At 41.5% G+C, this 20588-nt stretch overlaps 1 protein-coding gene and 1 long non-coding RNA gene across 3 annotated transcripts in view; one reads left to right on the top strand and one right to left on the bottom strand.

The window, feature by feature from the left end:
• znf423 (zinc finger protein 423) overlaps window positions 1–20588 on the top strand; it is a 144576-nt gene that overhangs the window by 25573 nt on the left and 98415 nt on the right. For both annotated transcript variants that reach the window (XM_063896613.1, XM_063896621.1), the window contains one exon: window positions 15434–15634. In XM_063896613.1, the coding sequence (XP_063752683.1) occupies window positions 15434–15634 (201 nt within the window). The remainder of the gene's footprint in view (window positions 1–15433; window positions 15635–20588) is intronic.
• On the bottom strand, window positions 3748–6176 carry LOC134873724 (uncharacterized). The gene is made up of 2 exons (XR_010166978.1): window positions 5676–6176; window positions 3748–4729 (listed from the first exon to the last, which is right to left on the bottom strand). It is a non-coding gene; the product is annotated as an uncharacterized LOC134873724 (long non-coding RNA).

Raw genomic sequence — 20588 nt, forward strand, 5'->3', positions numbered from 1 at the left:
TATGTGTGTTTTTGCAAATACACAGCATGTGTTTGTTTGTTTGTGTGTTTGTGTCTGTTGTGCTGCCTTCCATGACGTGAGTGGCTCTTTCATCATCCTGTTTCCAGACATTGGTGTTGGGTGCTGCTCTCCCTTGCCGCAGCACGTCCCAGGGGTCTGTGTGTGTTTGTGTGTGTGAATTTGTATCTGTGTGTGTTTGTGACTGGTGGCTCAGTGGACCTCCTCCCGGGGGGAGAGGCCTTGTATTGTAAAAACACTCACACACATACAGGCTATGGTGGGGGGAAGAACATTAGGCAGAGGGGAGGAGGTGAGGAGAGATGGCCTCTTTATATAGCCACCTCACACACACACACACACACACACACACACACACACACACACACACACACACACACACACACACACACACACACACACACACACACACACACACACACACACACACACACACACACACACACACACACAAAACAGAGGGAGGCAGAGGGTGAGAGAGGGGTGGGGGAGTCATACTCTCTCGAGACGAAGAGCAGGCCTGTGTTGTTGTGTCCGGCTGCACCTGTTCAGCGTGTGTGTGTGTGTCAGTGTTCGTTTGAGTGTGCACTCTGTGCCAAATATGTCCACCATTCTTGCGCTTCTAAAAACATTTTGAGCTCAAATAGGGGGGGGGGGGGGGGGTCATTATCCTCACAGTTACTGTCTCACCTGCTGTATCACCCCAATGTAATATTGTGTTTAAATGAAGGCTGTTTTCAGCAACATGCCTTATGGAAAGATTGAGTAACCTGTGTCCTAACCTCTTTGTAGTACTTCAACAACATGTCAACAGACTATCTGAGACATAGGTCATCTCTCCTAGATGCAACCTTTTATATTTGAGATAGCCAGCATGCCACCTGGCGTCAGAACTGCACTACATCAGAGATATCACATCACGGATTATGGGACTGTCTTGACTCAAGATAGCCAATGTAGTGAGCTAATGTCTATGATGTTCACTTTCTGACTTTTTTTGGCCACTTCCTCATTCATTCATCCATTTTAAAGACCAGTTTATTAGAGAGATGGATTTGGAAGTGGGAGACAGAGAGGGGAAAAGTGCATAAAGGGATTCGCAGGACAGATTTAAGCCTGCGTACATGGGCCGCCAGCATTAAGTAAGCTATATCACGGCCCCACTGTAACGTCTTTTGATAAATTGCTCACATCCTGAGATTTGTGTCAGACGGATTGCACAGTAGGAGTCCTATGATGTTGGGTGTTAAAGGAACTGTGATACCACTGTTCTGATGAATACAAAATAAAATAACTCTTCACTCAGACTATGGTGGTGGGGTTTTGATACTATGACTGTTTTCCTTAAATAAGATAAAACAATAGTTTGCCTCGCTTACAGTTATCCCGATATAGTGAATAGTAACTCCTGTCTCATTTTACGTTTTATATCGGAAGATTTCGACCTGTTTGAGTGCCAAACATTTGGACTTTCCACGTATTAATTCACAAGAAAATGTTAAAGAATAATAGTGTCATTCTTCAATTGAATTATACTTGTGCTCAATTGTCCTGTCTGAAAGGTCTCGGCTCAGAAAACAGGGCACTGCAATCCATGTGATTCAGGTCGTATTTAAACCTCATGTCTGGTTTTTCACCTTGCTAAAAGTGGAGGTGCCCAACCAGGTGCCAGTGAATCCCCGTCCAATGTGGAGCAGAATGAAAGCCTTGTGTCAGGACTGTTTGCTTTCTAAACATTCTGCTGGAAGCTGCACACACACACCTTTCCCCCACCGTTTGATGCCTCTTTTAGGCTCACACAGACATAGATGTGTGTGTTTTATGTATACTTGGCCGATAGATAGACATCTCTCTGAGCTGAGTGTGTCCCAGACAGGCCACGGTAGCAGCTCCTGGGCTGCCAAATCTAACACTTGAATAACTGCCTTACCTTTGCAGCGTTACGGTATGTTTTATTCCTCTTTAAGTCTCTCTCTAGCTCTGACACTCTCTTTCAGTGCACTTCCATCACCCAGGGGCAGTTCAGGAACATTTCCCAGTGTTCATTAGCTCCCTAGTTTTCCTCCCACAGGATATATAGAGATGTACGATGGTCATGCTGACTGTGTGTGTTTGATTTCTGCTGCTCCAGTTTTATATTTCGACCAGCTTATCTTGGCAAATGCTCACAAAAGCACCATGACACCAAAGTCCGACCATGGGACAGAGTGTATCATCCATATGACATCTACTTAGATCCAATTTTGGAGGTCATTTTACATTTTATATCCCACTTAAAAAAAATTAATTGGACACAAAACCTCAGTCTGTGTCTGTCTTATTCTCTTACATCCAGTATGTTTAAGGCTTATTATCATTTAGTTCGCTAATTACCTCAATGAACTCATTTGAACATGTGTAATGGGAAAAGACACACAGCTAGCAAACACTTGTATGCTATGAACACACACACATCCACACACATGCTTCTGTGAGCCTAACGAGTGGTGATTAGTGGCTCTCAGCTAGGCGTGGTTAGGCTGTGTAACATCATTCTGCACTGTGGACTCTGCTAATTCACTTCTCTTTATCTAATTACCCAGGGTGCGCACAAACACAGACTCACACACACATGCACCAATGCACTGTGCACACACCACCTGCATATATCTTTCTCTGCAGATATGCAAAGTGACCTCATTATTCCCGAGGTATCCATTTATATATTTCTATTTTTTATCTGTTGATAAACAGCCCATTGTCCTCAGGTTACTGAAGCTGGTGGGTACAGCCAGGAATATGGCTTATTACTGTTCCTCTAGAGACACAGTGAAACCATCTTGTCTCCACATCCTTGCCTTATGTTGCTGGTACAAAGATGCCTGTATATGGAAATAGTCTCTACATATTTTTCTGGAATGGGATGAGGGTCAGTTAATTGTCCAAGATTGCATGACGGCAACATACTTTGAAAGATCATGATAATAAGGAAAATAATCTTAGAGTTATATGGTAAACATGGTGCTGTTGCTGTGGTATATGGTTTAATCTAGGGATAATGTAGGTGAATGGTCCTATTGACCTTTTATGTTGACTAATACGTTGACGTCAAAATTAGTTTTTTCCACAATAACACAGGTATGGTTTGAAGGGGTTCCAGACTAATGGCCTTCAGCAGAGGTCATCCCTGGGAATCAGAATATGATGCCCTTTTGACTCTCAAACACAAGGTTACGTTTTAGAGAAGGAGTTTGAAATGCCAAAGAGAGCCGTTTTAAGTTTTCCTTCGGTGCTCCGTAGGTTTTCAATCCTAGTCTTTAGGACCCAGAATTCTTCTGGTTTTCCATTCTATCAGCTAGTTAATTCCCTTTAATTGCATTCACCCTGCATACCAGGTGTGATTCAGTCACTCATTACATGAATAGAATAAAAATCAGCAGGGCTCTCTGTGCCTCAAGGACCGGTAGAAAACCCATCTTCTGCTTTTTAAGTGAAAATGATTTGTCTTGTTCATGTTGCTTTGTCTTTCATTTTAGTTGTGGAATGTGCATTTGGGTGGTTGACGTGAACTCAAATCCAAAGTGAAAAAAATAATAATTCAAAAATATATGTCCAATGACATATAATTATATTCCCTTATATGTGAATAATTCAAAACTGAATGTGTCCATTTCTAATTCTTCATATATTTTGCATATTATTCACTTTTTGGTGTGGTAGTCCTAAAATGTGTCCACCGGTGCAACGACATAAAGAATGCCATTATTTAATTCAGAGAATGTTGGACAGGTAAGATAGATAAGCACAAGGCATATTAGTTTGTCCCAATTATATTTCCACATCAAACATACCCCCAACAAATTCAGAATTATGTTATTTATATACTATAAGATGTACACATAGAGACTTAACCCAAATGTCTGGGTTACATTCATTATAATTTGTATAAAACTCAAGGAATCTTCATTTCATCCTTAAAGCTGCATAGTGATGATATCATTGTTATACTATCCAACACTTTTTACATACATTTTTCATTAAAATACCTTTTCCCCTCACAATTCAATTTGTCGCACCGCAGGACATTTTGTTGCACCGTTGGACAACAGAATACTAGTATGCCTATGTTGTGTACAGTCAAATTTATTATTTTAAATTCAGTCAAAACACAGGTAAAATATATATTTTTAATTGAATTCCAGTGTTTCCTCGCTTTGTTTGTGTTTTTTTGTTAGCACGTTTATCCATATTCCGTCTTTGCACGAGGCGTTGATTCTTTCGCCTAAATGTATTTACTCTTCTTCTTTCAGCCTCAAGTTCCTTCATTAATTTCTCATTTTGTTTTTGTAGTTTCCGTAGTTCTTTGGTCATTTTAGTTTTTCTTCTTTTTTTGGGTGGATTTTGGTTTCGGGGGGACTTCTCTGGTGTGCTACACAAAACGTGTACTGGTACTGGGACAGCATTGATCACTTCATGCAGAACCGGCCTTGCCACTGAGGCTCCATTGATAACTGGCCTTGCCACTGGGGGGTCATTGATCTCTTCAAATGGCTGGTCATGATCCTGAGGTGATTGTGGCGTAAGATCAAGGACAGCATTAGTGGCTTTTTCCCTTGCCCTACATCTCCGCTTTGACTCTCTCCATTTCTCTTGTAGCTTCTTCTGTGTTGCTGGCGACACAGACTTCACGCTTTGCTGAACGATTTTCCCGCATGCTTTCTTCTGCTGATATCTGTGGGAAAATTATGAAACCAACCATGAATATTGTGATATGATGGTGCATTAATAATGTCATGAAATGTTTTAATTCTTAGGCTAAAATAACTTGTGGTAACTGGTCAAATTTACTTTCTGCGTCTCTCTCTCAGCAAGTTCTCTTTCCTCTCAGAATCCGCATTCAGCCTCTCCCTAAACTTCCTGGACCTTTCCTTGGTGGTCATTTCAGCCTCTCTCTTTGGAAATCAAACTAGCTTTAACAAAACAGGGAAGGAAGGTTTGAGTTGTGTTGTCCTCAAATTCTGAGGTTAAGAGAAAATGCAAAAAGCTACTTAAATTAGTCATCAAAAGTAAGGAGAGGAGTAAGGAGCCAGAGAGGCAGGTTAGAAAGAAGGGAAGATGGAACAAGGGGGGGCTTGATAGAGAGGGAGTTTGGTGGGGAGAAGGGGGGGTTGGGGAACTTGAAGATGGAGGTAGGGGGTGAGAAAGAAGGAGAAGATTTGACGGGCCATCCAAAATGCAGCCGTCCATTAACCTCCATTCATTTTTAAGACTCAGATTATATCTCTTTTGCATATTTAAACTAATTATTCAATAAAACTTGTAATACAAAAAATGTTGGTTTACATGTTTGCTTTCACTATGTTAAGTTTCATTATGATATGAGTAAAGGAAAAAAATAAGTGAAACTGACTTCATGTTGTACTATAGGACAGTGCGTTGCACCGGTGGACATTTTCAAAGTCAATGCTAGTTTGTGGCCTAGCTATATGAGAGACAATCTTCATCCTGAGTAACAGTGTTAAGGTTTACATTATTTTCAATGATCAATCAATATAAATTGCAAAAAATATTCAGATCAATACTTAAATTGCGTTGTACTAAAGGACTACCTTAAGACGACCAGTTCCAACACTGCACGGAAATAGTAATATTATGAAAATATTTGAGACAAAACTGACCTTGTGTACAGTCCATGTGCTCCAGTGATGTCTTCTGTACTTCCTGGTTCTGGAAGGACCCCTCTCAGTAATGGGGTGGTCACATTAATGTCTGTTTTATATCTACATAATGCCGTTGCTCCAGGAGGACACCAGTTTTGTGGACAAAATGTAATGTGTCATAATAACTCTACATAGGGACCTTAACACTTATAACCTCTAGATTCATTAAGTAAACACTCGTATGACATGCATTCAAGTATTTTAATGTATTTAGATTAATTTCTCATTAAATTACAGACGTTTTAAGATAAGTAATTCTACCGTGGACAGTTGCACCGGTGGACAAATGGCATGTTCAAAGCAGAATATTTGCATAGTTGAAGAACAATACTCATTGTTTGCAGATGGATTAGATGTAGAAGAATGAAATGCATATAAAAAACATGAATTTTAATTAAATATTATAAAATTTTAGTTATTTTGTCACTGTGGACACAAAAATTGAGCGTCACGTCAACCACCCATTTGTCATATTTTCTGTAGTTTAACTGGATGTGATTATGACCAAATATGTGTCCCTGTGGATGGTGTGTGTGTGTGTGTGTGTGTGTGTGTGTGTGTGTGTGTGTGTGTGTGTGTGTGTGTGTGTGTGTGTGTGTGTGTGTGTGTGTGTGTGTGTGTGTGTGTGTGTGTGTGTGTGTGTGTGTGTGTGTGTGTGTGTGTGTGTGTGTGTGTGTGTGTGTGTGTGTGTGACTGAGAGTGTGCAGTTATTCCTGGCATAGGGACAGTCTGTGACTCAGAGATAATGGTTCTCTGTAGAGCGTGTGTGTGCATGTGTGTGTGTGTGTTCGTATGTCTACAAGTGACTATAGCTATAAGGCTGATATGTGTGTGTCCGTATTTTTTGTATGTGATGTGTATGGTGCACATATGTTATTTGCTGGGGACCAATGTCGTTCTATTTAATCAATACCCCAACACAATCATGCACACACACACACCCCTCTGCACCCATAGCACCCATGGGAGATGCCTGCTTTCATTAAGTAGGCCTGCTGCTTCTTTCTGGTGTGGTTAGGGAGGGGGTGGAGTGGTGTAGCAAGAAAAGAAAAAGGAGATGTGGAGGCTTTTTGTTAAAGAAAAACAACAAAGATAAGCAAAAAAGATGAAAATATAACCATGTCAAGCTTACATTTGAAAACTTACATGGGAAAACTATTCTGTTCACATGGAAATTATAATGTGTTGGTCTCAATCAATTATTTTTGTGGGCTCCCTGTCAATGTCTACAGATGGGAACAATTTGCAACCATTACTCCCACCCACTGTAGCCTATGGCCAATAGAAACTCCTATGTGATTGTGACACATCTAGTCAGTCTGTCATGAAACCATCACTTTATCACTTTTGTTTGGAACTCAACAAACCGTTCCCTCTGCTGTTAGCTTAGCCCACTAACCAGCAACTAGCTAGCAAGCACAGAGTTGTTACATTCATGAAATTGCATGCAGTTTGGACAGGGGACCAAGCTTGATTCCAATTGTAATGTGTTCATTTTCACTATTTTATGAATACAAAAAAATTCCAACTGAATTTTTTTTTGTTTAAAAGAAAGCAGAAAGTATTACAATTGGTAGTAAGACCTTGCTTATCGTATCTTATCTTATCCTTGGAAAATGTTCTCTGCTGTAAGGCATCCTTGTCCCTGGTCTAACAGATTAAAACATAAATGAGTATAACCTTTGATTATGCTATACCTTTAACCAAGATTAACAGTCATTGTCTGTGTTGATCCACTGAGGTGTCAATGAAATCCCTATATATACTTACAAAGACCTCTGTCAACATACCAATAAAACCCAGTTAATGTCAACAGCTTTTTGTACTTTGTTCTGACAGGAACTGATTTACAACTTAAAGGGAACAGCAAGTTTGGCTGCCTTGGTTATGATTGGTCAACCGCTTAGAGATATCCTGGCCCTTATTACATCACGTACAATGTGTTGGAGTTCTAGCCAATAAAAGCATAAGTGTTACATAGTAATGTTACGTTGTTCTGGAAGTAAAACAAGGAGTCCAATGGAGTGTGTGGGAGAGAAACTCCCTCTGGTGTGAACTTTTTAGCCTTTGCAGACCATTTACATGCACAAAAACCTCTATAACACATTACAGGAAAGGGAAACCACAAAAAGCAATATAGGAAAGCATCATTTCAGTTTTTGATTTCAGATTTAGCAAACCCTGTGCTTTTGGTAGTGACTCATTGAGAACTATTTTAGACTGGGACTGGGTTTTGGACTTGGACTTGGACTTGGACTTGGACTTGGACACACACACACACACACACACACACACACACACACACACACACACACACACACACACACACACGCACACACACACCACTTTTTATGAGTTAATGTTTACAATATAATAGGGTATATTATTTTTTTCTAATCATTAGGCCTACCAACTACTTTTTCATCAGAATTGATTATACAATAAGTAGGTACTACCAAGGAACTGAGTTGCAAATGTTACAGTCTTACTGCATATGATATGATAAACAATACATACAAGTATATGCCATGTTAAGTAATGTTTATTCTGGGAAACATTGTGCCATTAAACTTCATAAATGTACCTATTTCCTCAGGAAATGTTTAACACTTTCAGTCGCAGACAACACAAGCACAAGCCACTAATACAAACCATAGGCATAGACAGTGCATCAAACTATCCAAGATCCAAGATGCTTCATAAAAATAAAAAAAGTTTGATCTCCAAAACATCAGGGAGAAAACTTTTAGAGAAGTCACCACAGTTCAGCATGTTAAACCCTGAGTCCACACAACAGTGCAGGACAATTCCGTCAACCTCAATGTCCCAGTTCCAAATGTTACATAACTAGCTATTTTCAGGACGTGAACATGACATTTAGATAACTCGTGGTCCTTCACGGCTTCCAATTTCAGGTTTTTTGTCCCCACGATGAAGTTGTTTGACCTGTGAGCGTCCGATGCGTACTGACGACATGGTGTGGCTCGTTTCCTCGTGCACCAGCCTGTCGCGATCTGTTGTTCGCCATCTCTCATTAAAAAAGTGCTTAGCCTTTTTTTCGGTGGTAGGTCTACTATCCCCCCTCCCCTCCTGTACACTCTCCTCGGCGGGTCTTTTCACCCCGGTAGGGTGACCATTTCCATAACACCGAAAAGGAGGACATTATGCGGCATATCAATAAATTACTATGATGTACATAGGACTCTGGTATACTCTCATTTACAATACAATTTTGTGTGGTTTAAAGATGATGTTTGTGTAGCTGAATAGGAAAAAATATGAATGAAAAGTCAAAAAGGGTTTGTTCACAGTATTTGTATTTATTCAATACATTGTGGTGTTCAAAAACTGACCACTGAGATGAATCTTTTAAAGTGCAGAGTGCCACAAAGCATAACATGTGTGGACTTAAATGGAAAAAACAAATAACAGGTAACATACATAATAATACAAAAATGCTTTTTTGAAAAGCATAAATAACCTTTTATGTAAACAACAAAGGAGATTGTAAAAAAAACAAAAACATTTACATTCAACTGCTCAAAAAGTATAGCATTTCTAAAGTGCTTCAGTCTTTTGGGGACTTGTCTTCAGTGTCTTCATCTGTGTATGTGTGTGTGTACAGCAGTCCACCTGTATTTAGGCAAACTCCACATTCACCCTCTGTAGCAGCTCAGGAGACAACAGCACCTCTGACATCATGGCTTCCAAGCCCCCACTGCCCCTGGGCCTGTTTATATCCTGCAGGGACTGGTACAGATAACAACATAGCAAGAATACTGTTATCAACCTTCAAAAATCTGTATTGTTTTCAACCCGATAAATATAAATATTTCATGCAGCCCATCAGTGAACTCATAAGACTAGTGTACTCACCAAAGTAGTTGATTGTCTATCTGCAATACTTCTGTTCTTTCCTGGCTACATCCAAGAGTTTTTTGTTTTCAATTAACTTCTTGTACACCTCTGTGCAGGGATAAGTGAAATTGACACACACTTGCAGCTCAGCCTTGACACTGTCCACATCCAGGCGATTCCTCTCGTTTGTCCATGCAGTTATCATTGAAAAGACACGTTCTGTGTGTGCATTGCTGCATGGGATGGAGAAAATATAGGCGCTGACCTTCCTGAGATTCACAAGTGGTACATCTGCTTTGGAAAACAGTTTCAAATATCGTTCCTCACTGTGGCAAACTTCCATTTCTGGTGAGCTGAAGGAACCTTCCACCATGGCATATTCCTCATACAGTCCATCCATATCAATGTCCAGATTGCAGGCCTGGACAGTAGCACTGTAGTCTTCAAATGGCAGAGAAGTTTTGAGGCCAAGCTTGGCCACTTTGCTATGAAAGCTTGTGTCAGAGAAGTCATATCTTTCACTGATGTATTTCTTTGCTCTTTCATAAAAAAGCAGAACATCTGCTTCACATTTTTTTGACTGGCAAGGGGGCAGCTGCTTCAGTTTGCTGTTAACAGTAAACCCAAAGAACCTGTCCTTCATCCTTCTTTCTAGCTTTTGTTTTAGTTCAGTCATTACCTTAAACACTGATGTAATGCTGAAGGATTTTGCCTCAAGTGCTTCGATCGTGTCGGAGAAGACCTTAAGAACATGGCTGAGAAACAGAAAATATGTCTCTGACACCTCATTGCTTTCCTCTCCAAAACATCTCCACACAGTTCTGGCACAGTCCCCCTCACCCTCACTCTGGAAGTAGCTGGTCAGGGCCTTCCAATATTTCAGGATTCTGTCAATGGATGGCAGCAGGGACAACCACCTGGTGACAACATGCCGCAACAGGTTGCATTCCTCCACCTCCACAAACTCACAGAATTCCTTTAATTGCGCTGTTCTGCTTGCTGATATGCTGAAATGGCTGTAAACCTTCAGCACAGCATTTTCCACATCAAAATCAAGGCTGTTTGCTGCATATCTGGTTGCGTTATGCAGAATATGGGCCAAACTGTTTGCAGGGAGCACATCTTTTTGGCTCAGTTTCAACTTCTGATACACACTGTTATGTTTGCCATAATTGACACTGGCATTGTCTGCTGCATATGCAGACATGTTCTTCACTTCTAAGCCAGACATCTCAAGTTTTGCCAGCAGCTGGATTGTTATGGCCTGTGACGTTTCGTTGCTGTCACTATAGAAATCCAACAGGACATGTTGGATGCCTTCATCAAAGTGAAAATACCTTACCACAATGGGAAAACACTTGGTCGTTCCTTTATTTGAGGCATCGGTTGCCACGGAAAAGGGTAGGTTGTTTTCTTTTATGTAGTCGGTATGTAACTGTACAGAATAGGGCCGAGGACGTTCTCGCACAATGCCTTGGCTTTTGTTCGGCCACAGGTCATCCCTTTAGCTGTGGGCGAGTCACTGAAAATCTCCCGGTCCACTTTCACGCCGCAGTCAACACTTCTGACTGGTGTTGCTTTACAGCATGGTAAACCTTGCACAGCTCAGCAGCGGTTATTTTATTATCCAGGGGCGACGAGGCTTCACGAAAAAATGTCCTCATTGAAGAGGTACCTGCCGCACGTCTATTAGTTTTATGCTTCTCCGTATCCGCATGTCGTTCAATGGCAGCTTTTCCCTTACTGCTTATGTCAAAATCACAACGACAAAGTGTGCAGAAGCCATGAAAGGAGTCTCGACTGGTTTTAGATATAAAATCGTGCTCTTTCGTCCATTCTGGATTGAATGAGGTCTTACGTTTTGGTATGATGCAAACTTTCTGTCAAAGAAGCCGGCATATGTATGACGTAGCAGCACATGGAGCCTTGTTTACGTTTTTAACCAATGATATAGCAGATATTTATCTGACACCGCTCTTAGCCAATCATTTGTTAGAACAGATATGTTACGGCATTGGACGTTGTGCTGCGTCCCAGCAAAGATTCTAGAACTCCGCTCTTCAAGCCTAGTGCCTCAAGAAGGAGGACAAATACGCGTCCGGCTTGATGCTGCGCCGGACGCCGGACAGGGCATTGAAAAGCCGGACTGTCCGGCCTAAAGCCGGACGTCTGGCCACCCTACACCCCGGTGATGTAACACCACAGTTTTGGTTTAAACTAGCAGCTATCCTGTGATAGCCGCAGGTTTAGGTAGCCTCCTGCAACGTTCTTTATCGCTCCGCAACAAATAGTTCCACTTTGATTAGCCTACTTTGATTTAAGCCCGGAGTAATAATTGTGGATAAGGAGTCGGAGTCTCATTCTTACGCCGCTTCGGCCCAATCAGGAGCACATCATTTGACCGGCTCTGACTGTATGGTTGTGGAAAGCGCAGCTGTCGTGCGTATGACCTATGTATGATAGGCGAATTCGATCGGATAAGACTGAAAAGTATTACCCGCCACAGTGGCTGGTAAAGTGACACAATATACTCGCCAGCATACAAATCCACCCGCATATGGTATGTGGCGGGTGCTAATTTCCATCCCTGACACACACACACACACACACACACACACACACACACACACACACACACACACACACACACACACACACACACACACACACACACACACACACACACACACACACACACACACACACTGTGTTCTGTCCAGTAGGTCTTTTGCCACAGTTTCAGTTTGGTAATCACCATAACAGCTACAGTCTCCAGTAGGAGCTTACAGTGGCTGCACTCTCTTAAAGCCCCCCATTTACTTCACTCTGAGATCTATAAGAGGATACATAATTATCCTGTCCATGTGAGGGGACCCGTGTGCAAATATAAACACCAACGACTGTGTTAGCCACTCTCCCCCCTTTTATCTTCCTCTGTTCTGACACCCATCTCTCTCCCTCTCCCTTTATCCCACCACTGCACAAATAAAAAAGAAAACAACAAGCAGTCAAAGGGAAAAGGAGGAAGAGATGAGGACAGAGGGGTGCAAGATGGAGAGGTTTCATCTGGCTCCTCCCTCTGTTGCTATGACAGCAGGTTGTGCTGGCATGCACTGGAGCTGGCACTGCTGCCACCTCTGGCATCACGGCACCCTGGGGACAGTGTGTGCATGTTGTGTGCATGCTTGCTTTTGAAAGACACAAAGAAAATGCTGCACTAAAAAAATATTTAACAATGTATAACAATTCAGAGAGAGCATTTTCTCCAAGCCATGCCTTGTGGAGTCATTTGGTCCACAAAAGAATTGAGATTTCTGTTATTGTAAGATGTTAACATAACACAGTTCTTATTAAAAAGGTGCATATTTCACATTTAAATTACAACAACCCTAATATTTTCATGTCTTACTGTGTGGATTTAATCTCAAGCCACAGTTGAATTAATTTATACTTTTAAGTTTGTCATTGTGTGCTGCAAAACGACTCAAAGTACTTCAGATTTCTTTTTTTTAATAAATGTGTGAGGTTTGTATTTTCTACAAATAACTGAGTTTACAGAAAAGTAGGGATCTGAATCCTATAGAGTCTTAGGATGATCTAATTGGATTCCAGTGCGTACAACAAAAATAAATAATAATAATAATTATAAAATCTCTTACTTATTTTTGAATAAGTAGTATAAAGTCAAGTATTAACAATACTGTATTTTTGGCAAATTCATTGAGTGCTATAACTAGATTTGTTCAATCTGTATTGGAGGCAGTTCTGTAACTGGTATTGGAAATACTCTAGAAAAGTTATCCATCTCAAACCAAAATGATTTAGTACAGCATTTAAAACAATTCTGACAAATAAAACGGTGGTAGATGAAAATATCTAAAGTACTTTTTGACCTTGATCTATATCTATAATGGATCAAACTGTACTCAGTGTCCCATACCCATAGTTAATGTGCAGCATATAAATGCATTTTTAACAAAGAACACAAAATAAGTGGTGTTTGTTTTTTGTCCTGAGTTTATAACAGCATTTATTTCATTTTAATAAAGCAACTTTGGCTAAAAATCCAATCCTGCGCTTTGAATTTCCTCAAGAACACAATAATGGAATATCTGGTACAACTATTTTAAGCCATTTAACACAACTGCACATATTTACACTCCAGCAGGCGCACATATGTGTTTGCACGTGTGTCCCTATCTACGTACCCAGTGTGCGCGCATCTGTGTGTGTTTACATGCGTACCTGAGTCTGTTTTTGTGACCAGCGTGTGTACACCTGGTGTGTGTGTGTCTGTGTGTGTGTGTGTGTGAGTGAGCGTGCACATGCAAATGTGTGTATGTGTGTGTGTTTTGTCAGACAAGGGGCCACTTTCTCTCCCCGGCCAGACGGTGCTCTCACCACTGGACAGATGGCCAACACCCTCCCTCTCTTCCTCACCATCCCTTCATCCATCCCTTCATCCATCCCTTCTTCTATCCCTCCATCAGTATCTTCCCCCCCAAACACCCTATCACCTCAGTCCCCAATTCCCCACCTCCCAGCATCCCTCCATCCCATCACACCCCTCCCATAATAAATCAGAGTGGGATGGATTTGTGCACTGCTCTCTAATCTGTCTCAGTTTCTCACTTAAACTCGTTGATTAAGATACAGTAACCCTTTTGGTTGTTCCTGGTGTTGGTGTCTTTTTCTAATAACAATCTAACAAAGCCATATTTCAAGAGCCAAAAATAGCACATCGAGAGAGAAAAAACCCTTTCTGCCCATTAAAGAACGATTCTTGGAGCTCCTAATGGAAAAAATTAAAAATAATTAAAGTGTAAGCCTTTTTGACCCATGAATGCACTCACTAAAGAAGGTCCACTTTAATAAAAAGTAATGGTGTGTATTGATTCTCTGTAATGGCCAGTAACAGAGATTTAAGATGCCTGTTAAATATAGTTGCTTGTACTGTATACATGCATTGTATCCTCTGCAAACCTCTAAAAAGGATTTCTAGGTGTAGAATATTTATACTTTTTTAGCTTTTTGTTCATTTTTGAGTTTGTAACTATTGACAAAAAAACATGGTTTCCAGGATCCTGCCGCTATCCAAATATGTTGAAGCTGATATAAGGAAAATAATCCATGTTGTTTTCAGATGGATATGGTGAGGGAAAAGTCAATAGACGGGACTTCGTGCTGTGGATTGATATGACTGGCTAGGAATGTCCTTAGCAACGGTCTGTTCTCCTTAGCAGTGGTCTGTTAGTAAAAATTAACAACCTCTGGAATGTCTAAATTGACCAATAGGAATTGAGTATTCAACGAAGCTGTCTAATAACCCAATTTATTCTCTGGATGTTACTCTGAAGTCCAATCATTTGACACAAAAGCTAGTAAAAAAAGCAGAGAGCACACTTCTCTACCATCCTGTCCTCTCCTCTCCACTAAAGCCAGTGTCTTCAGTGTCAGTCCTTTTGGATCCTCAGCGTTTATAATGTGATAATAAGGTGTGAAAGTGGAGACACAATGGAGCAGTGAGGATTGGGCCGACACAGCCTTCCACTGGTCCCCTCTCGCACTCTCCCTGTCTGCTATACCAGAACACACATGTTCACACACACTCCTTCACACACTGGAGAAATGTTCCACACAATACAATTAAGTCAAGTTGCACATGTCATTATTAAAATAAAGCAGGTACAGAGACCAATAGTAAGTACACACATGTATGTAAAACCCAAAATGGAAGTGGTAAAAATGATGATATACCGAGGACAGTGAAAATGTCAATGAAACCTGAGCTGGTAACAAACAACCAGCATGCATACACTTCTGAACTCATGGTCATAACGTTGTGTGTGTTTCCTCAGAAGTCCCAGCATCTGACAGAGGGGCAGATCCAAAAGACGGTCATGGGCCAGGCGCTGAGGATGGAGAACATGAGGAGCATGATGACCGAGATCACGACGATGACCTCGATGACGAGTCCATCTTCACCTGTGACAACTGCCAGCAGGACTTTGACTGTCTGGCTGAGCTCACTGAACACCGAACCAACCACTGCCCAGCCGGTAAGCTTGGAAACTTGGCTGTTGTGATATATGTTCTGTATTTATACAAACGGCGGTCAGAGTTGAACAGTTTCAAATGTTTCTCACAAAACCACAGCCGGTAAATGTCCAACGTTATTAAAGGTCATGGACACATTACACACTTATATTGTTACACTAATATACTTTATTATGATATACAACTATGAAGATAACCAGAAATTCAACTCAGGGAAGTAAATACTTTCTGTCTGCCAGTTTAACCTTTAGCAATCAGCATTTTACAATAATCCAATATTTATTTATTTTTTTGTTATTTCCTTACCAGAGTGCATTTTCTGAAATATTACTCTTAAAGCTGTTAAAAAAAAGAAAACTTCCATTAGTTGCATTCGACTTCAGCAAAAAATTGAAAGATGGTACTAAAATGAATATATGTGTGGTGGTAAGTTATAATGAAAATATTTAAATGTAATGTAAACAAAACATGCCGGTAAAGTGTAACAAGCTTGTAATACCCTACCTCACAATAGCCCCCCCCCCCCCCACACACACACACACACACACACACACACACACACACACACACACACAGAAAAGCTGTTATTGGTACCGGTGTAATTAATGAAGGGGCTGAAAGGAACGCGGTGGGGGCATCTGGTTCCTACAGATTAATCCAAACGCTTGCTTAGCAAGCCAACACACACACACACACACACACACACACACACACACACACACACACACACACACACACACACACACACACACACACACACACACACACACACACACACACACACTTTGTCGCTACTGCAAGGCAGTCTTAGCATATGAGAAAGTGTGTGTTTACCTTTGATATGGGGCATGAAGAAATAGGAGAAGGGGGATGGAGGGCTTTGTTTAAACTGCTAAAGATAGTGTTTCCAGAGACTGTGTAATGTAGATGGTGAGACCTCTGCCTCAGCAACCTCTCATTCACCCGCTGGCTCGACTCCCAATCCCAGCAGAGTCAGGGATGCTTGGATATGCAGGCTATATCTTAAACACTGGAGGATCCTGTGTTACTTCTTTTCTTTCAGATTTAGACCTTTATTTTCGTTCCACTTAAGCCTTGTTAGCCTTGGCCTTTGTATAATCAGTCAAATCATACATTACGTAAATTAATAAGTACGCCGTGAAGTAACCTACCATACATATATTTGCTTTCTTTTTCAAAAATGAGGAACACATTTTACAATTTTTTCATGCTTGTTCCATGTCTCCCAGACACACACAGACACACCCGCACTCACACACTAAGAGATAATCTTACCACCAAAAGTGCAGGGCTGCTGTCAGAGCGCGGGATTTGGCCTGTGATTTCAGCACAGGAGTCTGGGGATGGCTACATGTTGCTGAGCGAGAAAACTGAGGGAGGGAGGGAGGAAGGAAAGTAGGGAGGAAGGGTGAGAGGGAACGCAGAAGAAAGAACTAAAATGAAATGATAAAACATGTTTTCCCCCAGAGGATGAGTGGTTGAGATTGCAGAATAATCCCCCAGCTCAGCGGGATAGGTGTGCACTTGCATGCGGGGATTTGTGTATGTTCCTCTATGTGTTGGTCTGATGTGTATGTGTGTATGAAGTAAGTGGGACCACAGCTTTCTGGTTATTATTGAGGAGAAGGCTAAATTAAAACACATGTACTAAAGAATCCTTTTAAGTTCTCTGTTGAAACCCATGGGAGCCGGTTTAGTAGGAGGGCATGGGACGCGCACGCACGCACACACACAAACGCACACAAACACACAGCCTGCTGGGGATAAACACACGCCATGCTGGATCTGCATGGGAGTTAATGTGTTCATGCCTTTTGTAGTTTGATGGTGTTTGTCCCTGAGCAAGTCCCTTAACAACAATAAAGAAAAATCAGCCATCTTGGTTGCCAGATGTAGTAAGCTAGCTATGATGTATTATGATCAAAATACATATACGTAGAAGAAGTCAAAATTGTTCAGCCATTCAGTCATTAATACAACACATTGCTTGGCCAATACTTATTTGAACACAGATTTGAAGCAACTTTCCCAACATTTTCCCATAAAGTGGTGCAGGAATGAGTGTTTAAACCTGGAAATCAGTTATTATTTTAGCACTTCCGGGTTCCTTTTTCTCAACGCTTTTTTAACCTGTTTTAGGTTAGAATCCTAAGATAGGGTCTGTGATTAACACAAATGTAAACGATGTAAGTAAATACTCCAATCATGAATGTCCAAAGTTTCTTTGTGACTTAAAAACAGCTGGTGCTAACAAAAACAGTATGTATTTGTTACACGGATTTCAATAGTGTACGTTTTCACTGGTCTACAAAGTCCTTTTACTTGACACAAATACATTTTCATGCAACACAACTTGAACTTTTAACCTTTCAGTATTCGATGGCAAAGTTTCACTTTTCACTGTCAGTAATATCTGACCCACCATATTAGTAAGCGACACATTCTTTGCCGAAAAAAAAACACTGGTATCTGTAATGCTAACTATACTGTTGTAGTAAATGGGTCCCAAGTTAGCAGCTAGCTGTGGCTATAACAAGGAATGGGTCCCAGGTGCGAGAGTGAAGCACCAAGTAATTCAGTGCCACTCTAGCAGAAGGCCTATAAAGAGGCACCATTAATTTGAGTGGAAATTGGACAAACACACTCTCTCACACACACACACACACACACACACACACACACACACACACACACACACACACACACACACACTGTGGCACAGATCAATGACATATAAATGTGTGTACAACCACTCCAACACGCACATACCCACAGACCCCACACATCTGGTTAATGTAATGCCACATTAATGTGCAAGAGCCTGGCTGCTCAGCTGGTTGTGTGTGTATTTTCTGTGTACGTGTGTGTGAAAGGGAATGTGTACGTTGATTACAATAGCTTGGTTATTCTGTTCCACTGTAGCTTTAAGCCCGTTGGGCGGCTCTGTGTTTAAGTTGTGGATCAGATACTTATACTTAACTGAACCATGTTATTATATACTACTGTGTTTGGTTTGAGTAGTAACACACACAATATTATCAATAGTAATTGTAAGGGGTAGGGTAAGAAACGTTTATGCTGAATTTCTTTAATATATATAGCACTAGAGTATGCGAAACAGCAGCTCTCCATTGTACAAGACCCTTATCGTGTTTGATGTATTCCACATGTTTGAGAGACCCTGCCAACTTACTTTCTCTGTGTATATAGTGGTATAACTATTTTTGTGATTTGTGTACAACTTTTAGTACATGTTGGTCTTCATCCTGTGTGTGTGCAGTATGTGCGAGAAAGACTGAACAAGAGTGAGTCGGGGGAGTGTCGATGGGTCTCAGTAGGAGTCAGAATATGGAGCAGAGGCTCCCTGAGGAGAGAAGGAGCGGGAAAGAAAAGCCCTCCAAGGGTTCAAATGGAGAACATTCTGTGGCCCTGCTCTGCCACATGAACACACACTGACACACACACATCCCATGAGGGAATCCCAAGCCATCTTACCAACCACCACATTCCAAGGTTGGGTCAATTACGATGTGTATAGAGCTTTAAACACTCACACACAGTTTAAAAACTGCTATAGAGTAGTGCAGGGAAGACGTTTTTTTTGGGCCATTCCAAAAGTTAGCATTGCAAGGGCTCCTTTGCTTGAAAAAGTAATTGGAACATTGCAGGAAAGATCTGTGGCTAACACATGTTCATGATGCTTGCACGTTTTATTCAGCAGGCTCATCTCTGCATATTTACACCACTTTTTGTTTTTTAGAAGCTTAAATGCAATCACATCGTAAAAGCTAACACAATGCTATTGACAAACTACATCACGGTCACATGACGTCACGCCACCACCGCTAATGTTTGGTGTGTGGAAACTTACATTTTACATAGAAGCTTTGGACATTTATGCACGGGCTATCTGTATTTTGTGTCGTAGAGCGAAACGTGAAAATCTTTTAAGCTTGTGTTAACCACATACCTTATTTTTGGTCAAAACCATGTTCAGAAAGCATTGACTTTAATGCGAGGGAACCCAAAGTGTTAAAACTGCTAACTCATTCCCTCGTTTGAGGTCTATTCACTTTACTTGTATTTAAAAGCTGCACACAAACTTGTAAACATGGATCCACACTCAGGTGTGAGTGCGATGGAGACCAAAGGGAGAAAGATTGTTAAAGCAGAAGAAAAAAAAGTTGAAGGGGAAGTGATGAGAAGGTACGCAGCAAGTAAACGAGGGAGCTGTCAGTCAAGGCAGGGGGGCGGAAACTGCCACTGTCAGTGACAAATAGCGAGTCATTAACCCAGCTAGTCGCTTCTTAGATGGCGATATGGTGTGGGTGGAAAGTGGTGTGTGTGTGTGTGTGTGTGTGTGTGTGTGTGTGACAGCCATATACTGTGCATACTCTCTCCGAAGGTATTTGTGAGGTCTCTGTTAATTGAGCACATACAGCTGCACTCTCGTCTATTCTCTTTCCTCTCTCAGCGGGGGGGGCAGATTTCCAGGGAGCCCAGGCTTGCTGGGAGGCAGGGGTGAGAATGAGGGAGGAAAATAGGATTGGAAAAAGAGTAACTGGGGACGTGATGAAGACAGGTGAGGAGGAGGAGGAGGACTGGAATATGGAGGTAAAATGTGCGTGGAAGACGCTGGGGAAAGGGAAGAGGAGAAAAACATGGAGCAGGGAGGAGAGCGCGTCTGTTAGTGCAGGGGCCCTTGGGTGACTGGTTGGCCTCCCGGGGGACATCACCCCACTGCTAAGCTCTTACCGTCTGTCGCAACCCGCTGTCACACACACACACACACACACACACACACACACACACACACACACACACACACACACCTCGCCGCATCTGTCGTCAGGATAGCAGCTGAGTCCTGTGAGGCCAAGACTCTTATTAAAACCACAGATCACTTTCTACAAGAGAGGGAGGTTAGAGGGGTGT

This window comes from Eleginops maclovinus, chromosome 2, assembly GCF_036324505.1.
Source record: "Eleginops maclovinus isolate JMC-PN-2008 ecotype Puerto Natales chromosome 2, JC_Emac_rtc_rv5, whole genome shotgun sequence".
Lineage (NCBI taxonomy): Eukaryota > Metazoa > Chordata > Actinopteri > Perciformes > Eleginopidae > Eleginops > Eleginops maclovinus.